Source organism: Acinonyx jubatus, chromosome E4 (genome assembly GCF_027475565.1).
Source record: "Acinonyx jubatus isolate Ajub_Pintada_27869175 chromosome E4, VMU_Ajub_asm_v1.0, whole genome shotgun sequence".
Taxonomy (NCBI): Eukaryota; Metazoa; Chordata; class Mammalia; order Carnivora; family Felidae; genus Acinonyx; species Acinonyx jubatus.
In genome coordinates, this window is record NC_069395.1 from 50,514,737 (window position 1) to 50,530,162 (window position 15,426).

Genomic DNA, 15,426 nt, shown 5'->3' on the forward strand with positions numbered 1-15,426 from the left:
CATTTCAAGAATTGCTTAATTCTGATATCCAGATTTAAGCTTGCGAACATGACTTTTAAACCTACAATTAAAGCTATTCATTGTAATTTGCTATACTAGCAACATTAAATTACAGTTACTTGGAGCATTAGTTAAATGGTTTAAAGTGACACCTTCCTATCTCATACATGGAAATTAACTTCTCCATGAATGTCTCCTCACTCTAAGTTTCCCTGCTGCCGAAGTCATTATTCTGAAGCTTATCATGGTCCAAAGAGAAGGGAAAAAAAGCTTAATCCGAACTGAGATACATATATGTGTATATATATATTAAAAAAGAAAAAGATGGCACAGCAGAAGGGAATGCCATTGTACGAGTGCAGGCCCTCAAGCAGCAGTAAACTCCTTCTTTAGAAAGGTGTCTTTTCTATCACTGGAACCAGAGGCCAGATTACATAGCATACCTTTTGCAAGTAACTGTTCAGGCAATAGAATAAATGCAGAGGCATCATATTGAATCCCACTTAATATAACTACAGACAACACTTCTACAAATCAAGTTCTTTGATTACCAATTAAGTACAAGTCTTACCTTCATAGCTTGGTCATACACTGAAGTCAATACATACACTTAGCATTTTAGTCTAATCTGTTTCATGTACATAGAACTGAAATCAGTTACAAGGTATGGCCTAACAAATGCTGGGGGGGGGGGGGTTTAAAAAGTAGTTTTAACAAGTGCTAAACAGATTTACCTTGTACACTGAAGTCATCATACATACAGCAAAGTCAGAGCTTTTATATTTGAGTTTATTCTTCATTTAACTTAAAAAAAATTTTTTTTTTTACATTTATTTATTTTTGAGAAACAGACAAAGAATGAGCAGGGGAAGGGCAGAGAGAGAAGGAGACACAGAATCTGAAGCAGGCTCCAGGCTCTGAGCAAGCGGTCAGCACGGAGCCTGTTGTGGGGCTTGAATCCACAAACTTTGAGATCATGACCTGAGCCGAAGTCGGACGCTCAACCGACTGAGCCACCCAGGTGCCCCTCTTCATTTAACTTTTAAAACACTACTATAGTTGAATATTAAAAACAACAGGAAGTAGTGAGCTATGATTGTGGTCCTTCACTTACTCGCTACTGTGTAGAGCATGCCAGCAGTGTTATTCACCAGCCCTGTTAAGAGGTCTGACACTGAGCATCACCCCCAGGAGGACGTTCATCATCCTCATGTGCTTCTTCATTGTAATGGTGCCATCTTTCTGATTTGGATCAAAGTACACCAGTTCTACCTGGTCCAATTCATCAGTCTCTACTACTTCCTTCCTCTCAGGTAGGAGTTTTTCCAGTATAGAGAGTTTGTCAGGAGAGAAAAAGCCTTTCTCAGGAAAGTTTACCTTAAATGTGATGATTAGGTGACCTTTTTTCATATGGTCTATGATAAATTGGCATGCCTTCATTTAGCACACCCTTGATATCTCCATGCTTGACAATCTCACGTGGAATGAGAGGTGATGACGGTGGTTCAGTTGTCAAGAGTAGGTATTGTCTTTTGAAAGCCACACAGTGCTTCAACCAGCTGTATATCCATACATATGAAAAAATCTCCTTGTCCAGTGAAAACAGCATGGTCCTTCTGATCTAAAACAGTGATGATATCTTCTGGTTCCAGTCTTGATTCTTGGTCTCCTTCACTGTGGAATGTTATCTTCTGACCATCTTTCATGCCTTTGTCAATATGAACTTCTAGAATCTTCTTTTCTTGAACTATCATCCTCCCATTGCAGCCTTTACATCTGTCTTTAGGTCTGATCCCTTTCCCATGGTCCTAGCACTCTGTGCACACAGATTGAATTTGTTGAGCCATTCCAGGTCCCATCTGGTGAAAAAAAAATTTATTTCTTTCTGTTTAAAAAGTTTATTTTTTTATTTTGAGAGAGCCTGTGAGCATGAGTGAGCAGGGGAGGGAAAGAGAAAGAGGGAGAGAGAAAATTCCAAGCAGGTTCCATGCTGTCAGCATAGAGTCCAATCCCACGAACCTTGAGATCATGACGTGAGCCCCTTGAGACCATGAGCTGAGCCGAAATCCAGAGTTGGGAGCTCAACCGACTGAGCCACCCAGGTGCTCCCTATCTGATGGATTCTTACTTGCATCCCAGTATGTTGGTAATTGGGACAGCATTGTGCCACTCCTTTCCTACAATCTCAGGCTTCATATTTGTTGCAAATCACATTCTTTTGCAGAGCTAGTTTTCTATCTTGAGAAAGAGAAAGAGAGCGTGAGCAGGGGAGGGGCAGAGAGAGACTAGGAGAGACAGAGTCTCAAGCAGGCTCCATTTATAGATAATCGGTATAAAAAAGTCCTAAGAAGGGTGCAGAAGGGTATTTGTCATCATTGTTGGGGCACAGAGCCTTGATGAGTTTGTTCTGTGTGATAGTTCAACTTTTCAGGAATGTGTCTAAGGTTTAGTAAATACCACTTTGTTTTGCAGGAAAACAATTCACTTTAAAATTTTCATGATACTATGCTTTAAAAATTTATTCACTTGTGAGACATTAATTCAGTTATGTTAATCAGAATATCCTAATGTGATTGCTTCTTTATATTTGTTCTCCCTTGTCCTTATTGTCTTGACTTAAACATTTCATTGATCTGTTTTGCCTTTTACCCTTTAAAATATGAAGAACCCTCTCCTCATAGGGGATAGACTCTGGGAGTGGGTGGCCATGCCTTTTTGTGATATGTATAATATTTAGGGATTTGTCAAATTTTGACTGGCTTATTCTTATCATCTGGGGACTTGGTTTTATTTATTTATTTTATTTTAGAGAGGCGGGGAGGGGGAGAGGGAGAGAGAATCTTAAGCAGGCTCCACACTCAATGCAGAGCTGGGTGCAAGGCTCAATCCCAAGACCCTGCGATCATGGCCGAAATCAAGTAGGTTGCCTTACTAACAGCCATCCAGACGTCCCTGGAGACTTGCGAAACAAAGGTTCTTGGAATATTTTCTAGAGTAACAGAATCAAATATAATTGTCCCTATTTGTTTTAACAAATGCCCCCAGACAATTCTGTTGCATAACAAGGTAAATGAAAGTTTTATTATTTTTTGTTATTTATTTTTGTTTTATTTGGAAATGATTTTCTGGTCTTTATTATTCTTCTTTTGAAATATATAAGAAATTAGAGTTACCTTTGTTAATAAACTATCTCATTCCATTTTTAGCTTTTGATGCTCTTTTTACATATATTCATTCATCAGTTTCACCTAGAATTCCTTGTTTCTTTGTGTGAATTTTAACAGTAACAGATAAATATTTGCAGTTTTATATTTTATACCCAGAAACTGTCAAGCTTATAATTATCTTTTATCTATTACATGTTTGTTTCACTTAACAATTCAGATTATTTACCTCTTCCTTCATTTGATTATATTAAAATATTTGTTCTTAAATGTCTGATTTTTGACTGAAATTCTCTATGGACATATATTCTCACATTTGTGTGAGTAGGTAATAGCCACAAATAGTAAGTTTCATTTCTAAAAGGTATGAATTCCTTCCCAAATATTATTCTGCCTTTGGAGAAAGTGATTTTAGTTTCCAGGAACTATGTTGAATCCACTGTGCTTTTGTCTTGGTGTTCTCTTAGTTTGGTTGGAAGAGAATGCTAGGGCAGATAACAGAATTGCCATTTTCTGCAAGCAGTTTTTTCAGTATGTAGATGAGAAGTGTAATTTAAAACCCCTGTTTCTTAAAATGAGTTTTAGTTTTGGGGAAATGGCTTCTTTTTAAAAATGCCACTTAGTAAATGAGAAAACTGATTAATAGAAGTTATAGGCTGATTTAAATGGATGCATGAAGTTGTTTCATACTGGTTATACTGCAGTGTTAAAGAAAACTTGGAACTCATAGTCATGTTTTTAAAAGAACAATTATAATTTTCTGTTATAGGAATCACATGCAGCCCAACTACAGATCCTTATGGAATTCCTCAAGGTTGCAAGAAGAAATAAGAGAGAGGTATATTATTTTGTATGTTTTACATAAAGTTTCATTTACTGTTGACTATTCCTATTATTGCCCATTTTTGTAAAGGCATTTCATGCTCAACAGTTTATTTAAACATTTAAAAAAGGCTTTTGAGTTGTAGGCAGTTTCCTTATGCTTTCTTATTTTAACTTTTACCTTTAGAACTTGGTACTTTGTTATTATTTTTAAAACATTTTTATTCTTTATTTTTTACTTTTTTTGGATACTTTATCATTATTTTTTAATGTTTATTTATTTTGAGAGAGCACGTGAGCAGGGGAGGGGCATAGAGAGAGGGAGAGAGAGAGAGTCCCAAGCAGGCTACGTGGGGCTCGATCCCATGAATCTTGAGATCGTGGCCTGGGCCAAGATCAAGAGTCGGATGCTTAACTGACTGAGCCTTCAGGTACCCCTACAAATTGGTACTTTAAAAATCCCTTTTTGGAGATGTACTGAAAAGTTTTCTGTAGGATTGAATACAGTGACTTACCTCAAAGCTCTGAAGAACAGAAAATAGAATTATCAAATGACACCGTGAAAAGAGAACTTCGGAACTTTAGATAATAAAGTCTTAGGTATTTTTCTTATGGCAGAAATGTATGCTGGGGGGAAAAACAGGCAAAAACATAGCTGCCTATTTGGAACTTGGAAAGTATGTCATGCAGGATAGCTAAAAGGTAATTTTTTATTAATAATCTTATAATCAGGATTTTTTTTCATTTGACATTTATAAAATTCTTCAATCATTTCACACTTGTACAAAATATGGGAAAATCAAAGGCAAAATTCTGTATTATGATGGGAGAATGCCAATATAACTTCAAAAAGGAGTTCTACATTTAAATTCTGAACTGTCCTCAAATCTCTTATATTTTTATTTTAAGATTTCTAAGTAAGTTTTTTTATTCACCTAGAAAATACATGTAATGTCTATTATGTGCTCAGTTCTAGGCCATCTGTTTTTGAAACTAAAGAGAGATGTTTTTATTGTGATGAAGTATGGTTAGTGTGTGTTGTCAGAACCTTACATTATCTTAGTTTGATGTTTCCTTGTTTCGATTATTCGTGATATCTGTTTTTACTTTTTCTTACTTTGTTCCAATTGGATTTTCCTGTACTATGATACTGTTGATAGCTAAATATTCTTTATCTGGTTTTTCACTTGTTTTCTTAAACTTAAGCTTTACTGAGCTAATAATTGTGGTTTTAATATGTCTGTTAACAAAAACATTTTCATTATAAATTTAAAATTTATTCCTCTCTTTTTTTCTTTTGGTGGCTACTTAAACTTTGATCTGCATAAGAATCACCTGAAGATAGTTAGAATCCAGGTTCTGGTTGGGGGTGTGTTTTGGAGCCCCATAGTCTGCATTTCTAGGAAGCTTCAGGTGATGATGTTGTTGGTCCTTGGACCACACGTTGCGTAGCAAAGCTGAAAATTTTATGATATATGGAAATAAAATTATTACTTTAATATGTACACTCAACATCTTTTTGCTATAGAAAATTCTTTGGAAAAGTTATAGTTTTTCATATCGCATACATACCTCCCAACTTTTTAAGACAATGCGAAATTGTTTTGCAGTAGTTTCATACATACGCTTCTTTCTGCCTTGGACTTTAAACTCATTGAACATGGGATTAAGTACATGAGGAATTACGTGATAATGAATGAGTAAATGACTCAATTAAGTGTGCAGTCCAAACATGAGGGTGTCTGAGGGTTAAGTAAACGGCTGGTCATTATCTGTGTCATGAATTATTATTAAAAGTTTTTGTTTTAATGTTTATTTATTTTTGAGAAAGAGGCAAAGTGTGAGCCAGGGAGGGGCAGAGAGAGAGGGAGACACAGAATCCAAAGCAGGCTCCAGGCTCTGAGTTGTCAGCACAGAGCCTGGTGTGGGGCTCGAACTCACGAGCCATGAGATCATGACCTGAGCTGAAGTCAGACGCTTAACCTACTGAGTCACCCAGGAGTCCCTGTGTCCTGAATTATTTAAGGTTTTTATTAGACCCTGGTTTTTCACTGCTTTTCTAGGGGTCTGTTAATGCTTGCAACAAAATTGTTAGATTTTAAAATGTCTCAGGTAATAAAAGGATACAGTATATAACTCTAAAAAAACTGTGAAGATCCTGAGATTATTACCTTACTAGCAATCTCACAAGTTAGCCTGTAACACTTTCATTTGTGCTGTCAGTTACAGGAGACTTCTGGGCTGGAGATAGAGGATTTTATTGTGGGCACATTTGGTGCACCTGCTTCATGTTTGTATGTTTTCTCTGAACCTCAAGTCTCACCAGGGTGTCATAGAGATGTGCTCAGGCGAATGCTGCACATACAGTGTATTTATGTAACAACAAAGGAACCCCGAGTTTGAGAAATCCCAGGCTTTTAAAGGGGTCTCTGGCAAACGTATCTAGTCTTTGCCCTGTAGGGAGATATTATTTTTATCCTATTGATCAGAAAATAAATCTGCCCTCTGTCACGGGCAAATTCACTATTTCTGTGTTTGCTGTAGAAACATCCTTGAAAAGATAATTTGGAACTAAAGCTATGACAGGATGTTCAGAAATGGGAGAGAACAACAGAAAATTATTTTCTAGTAAATAATTCATCCTTGTGATTGTAATTTTTCCTCTCTTGGATGTGGTGGTTGAGGGCCTCTAATAGTACCTTCTAGGATACCGCTTTTGATCCATAGCTCTTAGTATCAGTGTTTCTGTGTTTTTGCAATTAAATGTCTGGGTTAATTGTACTGTAGAATTTTATAGTTTGACTTTAGATTGATCTTTGTGATTGAATGATTTCTTTTTCCATTTTGAACCATATTTTCTTACTGTGGGCAATTTAACTATGAAGTGCACTAGTTCTAAGTACTTCTGGATATTGATATCTACTTTGTGCATTGATTATATTGTTATTACTACATTTTGGTTTTCTTTGTTTGTTGTTGTTGTGCCCATGCTTTGAGTATTTCAGGTTTAATTATGTAAGAGACACTGAGGAGCAAGGTTAACAAAGTTTAAAACATTTGAAAATTTAGTGCTATGTCAATAGACTTTAAAAATTTATCAGTTACTTTGATTGAATTTCATAAATTCCTCCATAATTGGAGTCAGGTACCAGTATTGATATGTAATCATAAGAAACTTTAGTCTAGGAATTTAGTTGATTAATTTAGTACCCACAGAATGAAGTGATTATATTTTTTCACATATATTATGAAGTATATTTGCATACTTAATCCTCAAAATGAATATCGTTGTTAGAGGTCTTATGTCCTGTTGTGTAATTTATACTTGAACTTATTCATTCAAAGTATAGGCTGACCAGGCGGCAAAGTACTACTTTTGAATTTATTTTCCTAAGATTAACATTCAGACTTTGAAAATTAACTTTGTGATCTTATACTTAACTTTTATTGGGGTCATGATGCACGTTGGTTTAGATATTTATATATACCAATCTAAGAAGTTAAATCTGCTTTTCAGATTTAACATACTTATTTGCTTCAATATCACATCTTGCTAGTACTTTAGGGCTATTAGAATCCTACATTTAATTTTTCGTTTTTGAGTTAATTTTCCCTACTGACTCTTTTTCAGATATTAAGAGGACACATAGTAGGCGTTTGCATTTGTTACCTATTGCTGTGTAACAAGTTACCATCAAATTTAATGGCTTGAAACATTAAACATTTAATATCTTGGGTCAGGAATCATGGTGCAATGTAGCTGAGTGCCTTGGCTCAGGGTTTCTAGCAAGCTACTGTCAAGGTGTTGGCCAGGGTAGCAGTTACCTCAGAGTTCGCCTGGGATAGGAATCCTTCCAGGCTCACCCATTGGCTGTTGGAAAGGGATACCGATACCATGGCAAATGGACTTCTCCATTGGTTGCTTACTACATGGCTGCTGGCTTCTCTCAGAGGGAGCAAGTGAGAAGGAAAGAACGTTTTGAAGACAGCAGTCACTCCAATTTGGAAGTTACATTCCAGCACATGTACTATCTTCTGGTCATTAGAAGCAAATCATTAGGTCCAACCCACACCAGGAGAGGTAATTAACACAAGGGTGTGAATACTAAGTGGGAATCTTTGGAGGCTATCTTAGATTCTGCCTACCACAGCATTTGATAAGTATAAATATTTAAAGTTTTTATTTATTTTTAGAGAGAGAGGAATGTGAATGCATGTGAGTGAGGGGGAGGGGCAGAGAGAGAGAGAATCCCAAGCAGGGTCTGCTCTGTCAGCAAAGACCCGAGGTGGGGCTCGCTCTCACAAACTGTGAGATCATGACCTGAGCTGAAGTCAGAAGTTGGATGCTGAACGACTGAGCCACCCAGGTGCCCCAATAAGTAAATATATTTAAATGAACATGTTATTCTTTCTTCATGGTCAGATGGAACAAAAGGGCCCTGGGTTTAAGGTAAAAGTCAAATTTGTACCAGCATTTAAATGATTGCCTTATATTTCATTTGACTTAGTTTTAACTTTTGGGGGCACCTGGGTGGCTCAGTCGATTAAGCATCTGACTTAGCTCAGGTCATGATCTCATGGTTCATGGGTTTCAGCCCTGCATTGGACTCCCGGCTGTCAGGGCAGAGTCTGCTGTGGATCCTCTGTCCCCTTTTCTCTCTGCTCCTCCCCTGCTCACACACTCAGGCTCACTCTCTCTCTCTCTTTCTCTCTCTCTCAAAAATAAACATTAAAAATATTAAAAAAAAATTCAAAATGTGTTTCTGGACATTTGTGGTACCTGTTTAATTTACTGAAATAGGACAGCTTTTTTTTTTCATTCTTTTTTTTTTTAAATGTTTATTTTGAGAGAGAGAGAGAGAGAGCGTGAGTGAGCAAGTGAGCAAGCACAGGCTGGGGAAGGGCAGAGAGAGGGAGGGAGAATCCCAAGCAGGCTCTGCACTGTCAGTGCAGAACCCAATGTGGGGCTCGATCCCATGAACTCTGAGATCATGACCTGATCCGAAATCGAGTCGGATGCTTAACCAACTGAGCCACTCAGTTGCCGTAGCTTTTTTTTTTTTCCTTTTTAATTTAGATTCAAGTTAGTTAACATATGTAATACTGGTCTCAGGAGCAGACAGTTTTGATAAGTAAGTCTTGGGTTTCTTTTTGGTTTTGTTTGGAGTTCCAGTGAATTTTATATTGTTTTTATATGAAATAAAAAAGTCCATAAACAAATTTACAGTTTAAAGATTTATAGAATGACCATCCATGTAACCACTGTCCTGATTAAACAGTCAGGTTATTGCTGGGACTCCCAAGGTTCCTGCCTAACCTTTCCAGATTGTTGCTTTTTCCCTTGTCCATTAAGTGGGTCAGTATTCTGATAATTAATCACCTCCCTGTTTTTCTTTATTATTTTGATGCCTAAGTATTTATGAGTCTCTGTTTTTTTGAACTTCAAAAGATTTACTTCAGCACATATTGTTTTTTTCTGTTCTTGTCTGAGACTCAATTTTAAGGTTCATCCATATTGTATATGGCTATAGTAGATTAGTTTTGTTGCATGGTATTTTATTAATTGAATATACCGCATTCAACCATTGTGGTTGATGGGCTTTGGAGTTGTTTTTGGTTTTGGGCTATTCACAGACAATGCTACTATCTTATGTATGTACCCAGGCATATATATGCATGTATATCTGTTTGGTATGTATGTAGGAGTGGAGCTGATGAGTCATAGGACAAAATATATCTTCAAACTTAGTAGATAACAAACTTTTCCCAAGTAGTTGTATTAGTTACTCTTCCTACAGGTGTTTCATGTGTGTTATTACTGCACTGTATTCTTGCCAAAAGTCTATTGGTATCACAATAGACTTTTTTCAGTTTAGCTAATCTGGGGAGTATGTTTTGCTATCTCTTTGTAGTTTTAATTTGCATTTTTCTAATGACTAATGAGGTTGAGCACCAGTTAAACTATGTTTTTTATTGGCTGATTGGATTTTTTTTGTGTGTGTAAAGTACTTGTTTAAAGTTTTTTGCATCTTTTCTATTTAGTTGATTTTGTTAATGGTTTGTTGTTTATGTATTCTAGGTAAAAATTCTTTGAACTATCTATCTATCTCTATCTTTAGTAGATATTTTCTCCCATCTAATTGGGCTGCTTATTTCATTACCTTAATGATGTCGTTTGACTAACAAAAGTTTCTATTTTTTTTTTTTAAGTTTATTATTTGAGAGAGAGAGAGAGAGCTCGAGCATCAGCAGGGGAGGGGAAAGAGAGAGGGAGAGAGAGAATGCCAAGTAGGCTCTACGCTCTCAGTACATAGAGCCCCGCTTGGGGCTTGATCCCAGGAACCATGAAATTGAGGCCTGAGCCAGAATCAAGAGTCCAGGAATCAGGTGCCTAACCAACTGAACCTCCCGGGTGCCCCTGTTTTTAATAGAGTTAGAGTTATTGGTCTTCCCGGCCTTTTGAGTTAGATACAAAATTTCCCACCTGCAGTCATGAGGACATTTTGCCATATTAAGTACTTGAAGCTTTATTTATTTATTTTTATTTTTGACATTCAGGTTATAATCTACTTGGGAATTTATTATCATGTATAATGTGAAGGATAGGCAACTTTTCATATGGATATCCATTTGTCCAAGCATCCTTAATTAAGTCCATCTTTTTCCTATTGCTCTCAAGCACGACCTTTGTCATGCATAATGTGTCCATGTATGTGAGGGTCCATTTCTAGGCTCTCTTTTCTGCTTCACTGGTCTATTTGTCTATCTTTTTGCAGAACTATGTTGTGGTAAATACTAGAGCTTTAAATTACTGTTCTTTAGGAAATTCTCAGCTATCTATGGCTCTTGTTATTTCTATATAAATTTTATTTTACTTATTTTTTTAACTGTTTATTTTTGAGAGACAGAGCGTGAGTGGGGGAGGGGCAGAGAGAGGGGCAGATGCTGTGTCTCCAGGCACAGACTCTGAAGCAGGCTCCAGGCTCTGAGCTGGCAGCACAAAGCTGGACACGGGGCTTGAACCCACGAACCGTGAGATCATGACCTGAGCCGAAGTCGGACGCTCAACTGAGTGAGCCACCCAGGCACCCCTTTCTATATGAATTTTAAAACCAGCTGGTACATTTACATGGTAAACCTGCTGTGATTTTTTTTTTTTTTAAACTGGGATTACTTTGACTCCGTAGATCAATTTGGGAGAGTATATCCATATACAATATTGAGGCTTTTGACCCATGAATGAAGGATTTCTCTGTATATAATTAGGTCCTTAAGAATGTCCTTCACAATTTGGATATTTTTTAGGGAATTCTTACACACCTTTGTTTTAGATTTATTAGGTCTTCAGTAATTTTTTTTTTATACTATTATAAACAATGTCTGTGTCTTCAATTTCAGTTTCTTACTGTTTGTTGCTGGTGCATAAAAATATAGTTGATTTTTATAGGTAATTTTTTTTATCCAGCAACCTTGTTAAATTCTTATTAATTCTAATAATTTATTTGTAGATTCTTTTATGTCTTCTGTATACACATCGTCATCTGCAAGTATTAACAGTTTAGTTTCTTTCTTTATGATCCTTATATCTTTTATTTATTTCTCTTGTCTTACTCTGCTGGCTAGGACATCCGGTACAATGATGAATAGAAGTGGTGATAGCGGGGCATCCTAGTCTTGGTGCTGATCTCAAAGTGAAAGCTTTCGACGTGTCACCATTAGGTATGATGTTTTCTGTAGGTTTTTTTGTAGGTACTTTTTATTGTTCAAGGAAGTAAATTTCTATTCCCAGTTTCCTAAGAGGACTTTTTTTTTCCCCTTTAATCATTAGTGGGGATGGAGTATTCTCCAAAATTTTTGTGCATCTGAGATGATACTTACTTTTTTTCATTCTGTGAATGTGAATAATTAAATTGGTTTAACATAAAAGGGTCAATTAGCTTTGCAGCTAGGGTGATCATCCATCCTGATTTGCCCAGGCATATTCTGTTTTTATCACTGAACATTCTGCATTCTAGGAACCCCCCCCCCCCCCCCCCCCAGGATGGTTGTTTGCCCTACTTGCATTCCTAGTGTAAACCAAACTTGGCCATGATGTATATCCTCTTCTGTATTGTTTGGTTTGCTGATACTTTGTTTAGGATTTTACATCTATTTTCATTAGTGAGATTGTCCTATAAGTTTTTTCTTATGCTGATCTTGTCCAGCTTTGCTATAAAGTTTGTTATTTTATCAAATGAGTTTGGGAATGTACCCTTCTTCTGTTTTCTGGAAGAGTTTGTGTAGTCTAGGGAGGATATTTTTGTTGAATGCTTAATGATTTTACTGAAGAAACTCTCTGGATTTGTTGTGTGTTTGCAGAAAGTTTTAAACTATTGATTAGTTACTGCAACACTTAACGTGCTTATGCAGTTAATGCTTATTCTCTTACAGAATTACAGAATAACTGTTATGCAACAGTTACGATTGTTCAGTTTTTGTTTTAAATATCACCTATGACATGTTATGCTTTTCCTAGTTGTTTGTTTCATCTAAATTTTCAAATGGATTGGTGTAAGATTGGTCTTAATATTAAGTTTTGAACGCCCCCCAGAGTGTTTAGTAATAACTTTCATTCCTGACTTTGCTTACTGCTGCGTTCCCTTTTCCTTTTTTTTCTTGATTCACTCTTGCCAGTTTTATGAGTCTGTCTATCTAAAAGAACCAACTATTGGCTTTGTTTCTGTTCTCTTTTTATTTTTGCTTTCCATTTGACTAATTTATACACTTTATAATTTCTACTGTTCTACTTTCTTTGGTTTTATTTTATTATTCCTTTTCTAATTTCTTAACTTGGATGTACATATTATGCATACTGCTTTTTCTAATATAGGGATTTAAGGCCATAATTTTTCCTTGGTTGCATCTGATGATTTCGGTATGGTATTTGTTATTCCTTAGTTCAAGAGAATTTCTAATTTTCATTACAGTTTTTCTTAGGCCTATGGGTTATTTAGAAGTAAATTTATTAGGGGGCTCCTGGGCAGCTCAGTAGGTTAAGCATCTTTCTCTTGATTTCTGCTCATATCACGAACTCAGGGTTTGTGAGATCAAGCCCCGTGTCAGATTTTGCGCTGACAGCACAGAGCCTGCTTGGGATTCTCTCTCTCTCTTAAAAGAAATAAACAAACACTAAAAAAGAAGTAAAATTATTACTTGGACATTGGAGTTTTCTTGTTGCCTTTTTGTTACTGATTGCTGTTTTAATTACATTCTTATCAGTAAATAGTTGGTGTTTTATTCCTATTTATTTTTATCAGTAAATAGTTGGTGTTTAATGTCCTTCAGATATTAAATATGATACCTGCACTCTCACCTGTTGGTTAAATTTTGAAAGATTTGTCTTTGAAAAAGACTTTTTTCTGCAATTGCATGCTGCAGTGTAAAATTTGTTAAATGTGTAGCAAAAAATTTCTGCATCTTTACTGAGTCTTTGTTTCCTTGTTACATGAATTACTGAATATAATTATATTTGAGGTGAGTTTCTTAAAGATAGCAAGAGTTTTTTTTATCCACTCCGCCAGAATCAGTCCTAGTATATTTAGACCATTTACATTTAATAGAAGTGTTACAGCTTAAGCCTACCATTTTATTCTTTGTTTTATGGTTCTTTTGTTGGTTTTTGTTATTTTATTTTTTTATATTATTATTTTTTAAATACACACATATATATATATATATATGTATTTTTTAATGTTTATTTTTGGGAGAGAGCTAAGGAGGGGCTGGAGAGGATCTGAAGTGGGTTCTGCAGTGACAGTAGCGAGCCAGATGTGGGGCTCAAACTCACAAACTTTGAGATCAAGACCTGAGCTGAAATCAAGAGTCTAACGCTTAACTGACTTAGCCACCCAGGCACCTCGGTTTTTGTTATTGTTGTTTTTCTTTTATTTTTTTTTAATGTTTATTTAATTTTGAGAGAGAGACAGAGTGTGAGCAGGGGAGGGGCAGAGAGAGAGGGAGACACAGAATCAGAAGCAGGCTCCAGGCTCTGAGCTGTCAGCACAGAACCTGATGCGGGGTTCAAACTCATGAACCATGAGGTCATGACCTGAGCTGAAGTTGGACGCTTAACCAACTGAGCCACCTAGGTGCCCCTGTTGTTTTTATGTTTTCTTCTTAAGGGTTATCTGAATGCTTCTTAGAATTTTATTTTTATTTATTCGTAATGGTTTTGAGTACATTTCTTTGTATACATTTTTTAAGGGTTGCTGTAGATATTACCTTATATTTGTAACTTATCACACAGTACTGGTGTTGGTATCTATTTACATTTGTTTTTTTTTAAATATATTTTAATTTTTAAATTGTTTTGAGAGAGAGAGAGGAAGAATATCTTAATTAGGCTCCAGGCTGGGCCTGGAGCCTTAAGGGTGGGGTGCTGGGGGGGGGGGGGGCAATGCTTGAGCTCAGGATCTTGAGATCATGAGTTTAGCCGAAATCAAGAGTCACATGCTTAGTTGACTGAGCCACTTAGGCACCCCTACATTTGCTTTTAAGTAAGCCATCTCCATATGTCACCTGTGGTCCAGTTTCTTTTTTCTTCTCTTTCCTTCTCTTTCCTTCTCTTTCTTTTCTTTCTTTCTTTCTTTCTTTCTTTCTTTCTTTCTTTCTTTCTTTCTTTCTTTCTTTTGTCTTGCTTGTTCTATGCTTTCTTCTCAACTTAAAAAAAAAAATTACAATCAGGGGGCTGAATGAAGGCTTATAATTAAGCCTGCCTGCTGTTGCAGGATTTATGTATTAAGTATGTGTATATTTATGGGGTGGTGGTATAACTTTAGTTTGTACTTCATATGGCTAAATTTGCTTTGTTTTTGGTAATAACTCTTAGAATAAGTGTATCCACGTCAAAGACTTTGTTTCTTTACAGAAGTTTTAGGTTCACAGCAAAAGTGAGAAGGTACAGAGATTTTCCATATACCCCCTGCCCTCACATGTGCAAAGGCTTCCCCCATTAACATCCCTCACCAGAGGGTACCTTTGTTAAAATTCATGAACCTGACATGTTATAATCACCCAAAGTCTGTTGTTAACTTTGGGGTTCACTCTTGTTTATGTACGTTCTGTGGGTTTGGAGAAATGTGTAATGACATGTATCCATCATTATAGTATCATACAGAGTATTTTCATTGCCCTTAAATTCCTCTGTGCTCCATCTGTTCATCCCATTCCCTATCTCCAACCCATGGCAATCGCTGAATTTTTAGTGTTTCCTTAGTTTTGCCTTTTCCAGAATGTCATTGAGTTGGAATTAAACACTATGTAGCCTTTCACATTGGCTTTTTTTACTTAGTAATATGCGTTTAAATTTCCTCCATGTCTTTTCATGGTTTGAAAGCCCATTTCTTCTTTAAAGTTTATTTTTAAATTTATTTTCAGAGAGAAAGAATGCACAAATGGGGAA

General features: G+C 36.2%; 1 protein-coding gene and 1 pseudogene across 5 annotated transcripts in view; one reads left to right on the forward strand and one right to left on the reverse strand.

Moving 5' to 3' along the window:
• Nucleotides 1-15,426, forward strand: part of COP1 (COP1 E3 ubiquitin ligase) — a 252,752-nt gene that overhangs the window by 51,593 nt on the left and 185,733 nt on the right. For all 5 annotated transcript variants that reach the window (XR_008293057.1, XM_027074264.2, XM_053209222.1 and 2 more), the window contains exon 6: nucleotides 3,934-4,002. Coding sequence is in view for 4 of the 5 variants with exons in the window: in XM_027074264.2 (XP_026930065.1) it covers nucleotides 3,934-4,002 (69 nt within the window). In the remaining variant the exon portion in view is untranslated. The remainder of the gene's footprint in view (nucleotides 1-3,933; nucleotides 4,003-15,426) is intronic.
• Nucleotides 691-2,942, reverse strand: LOC106967960 (dnaJ homolog subfamily A member 1-like; annotated as a pseudogene).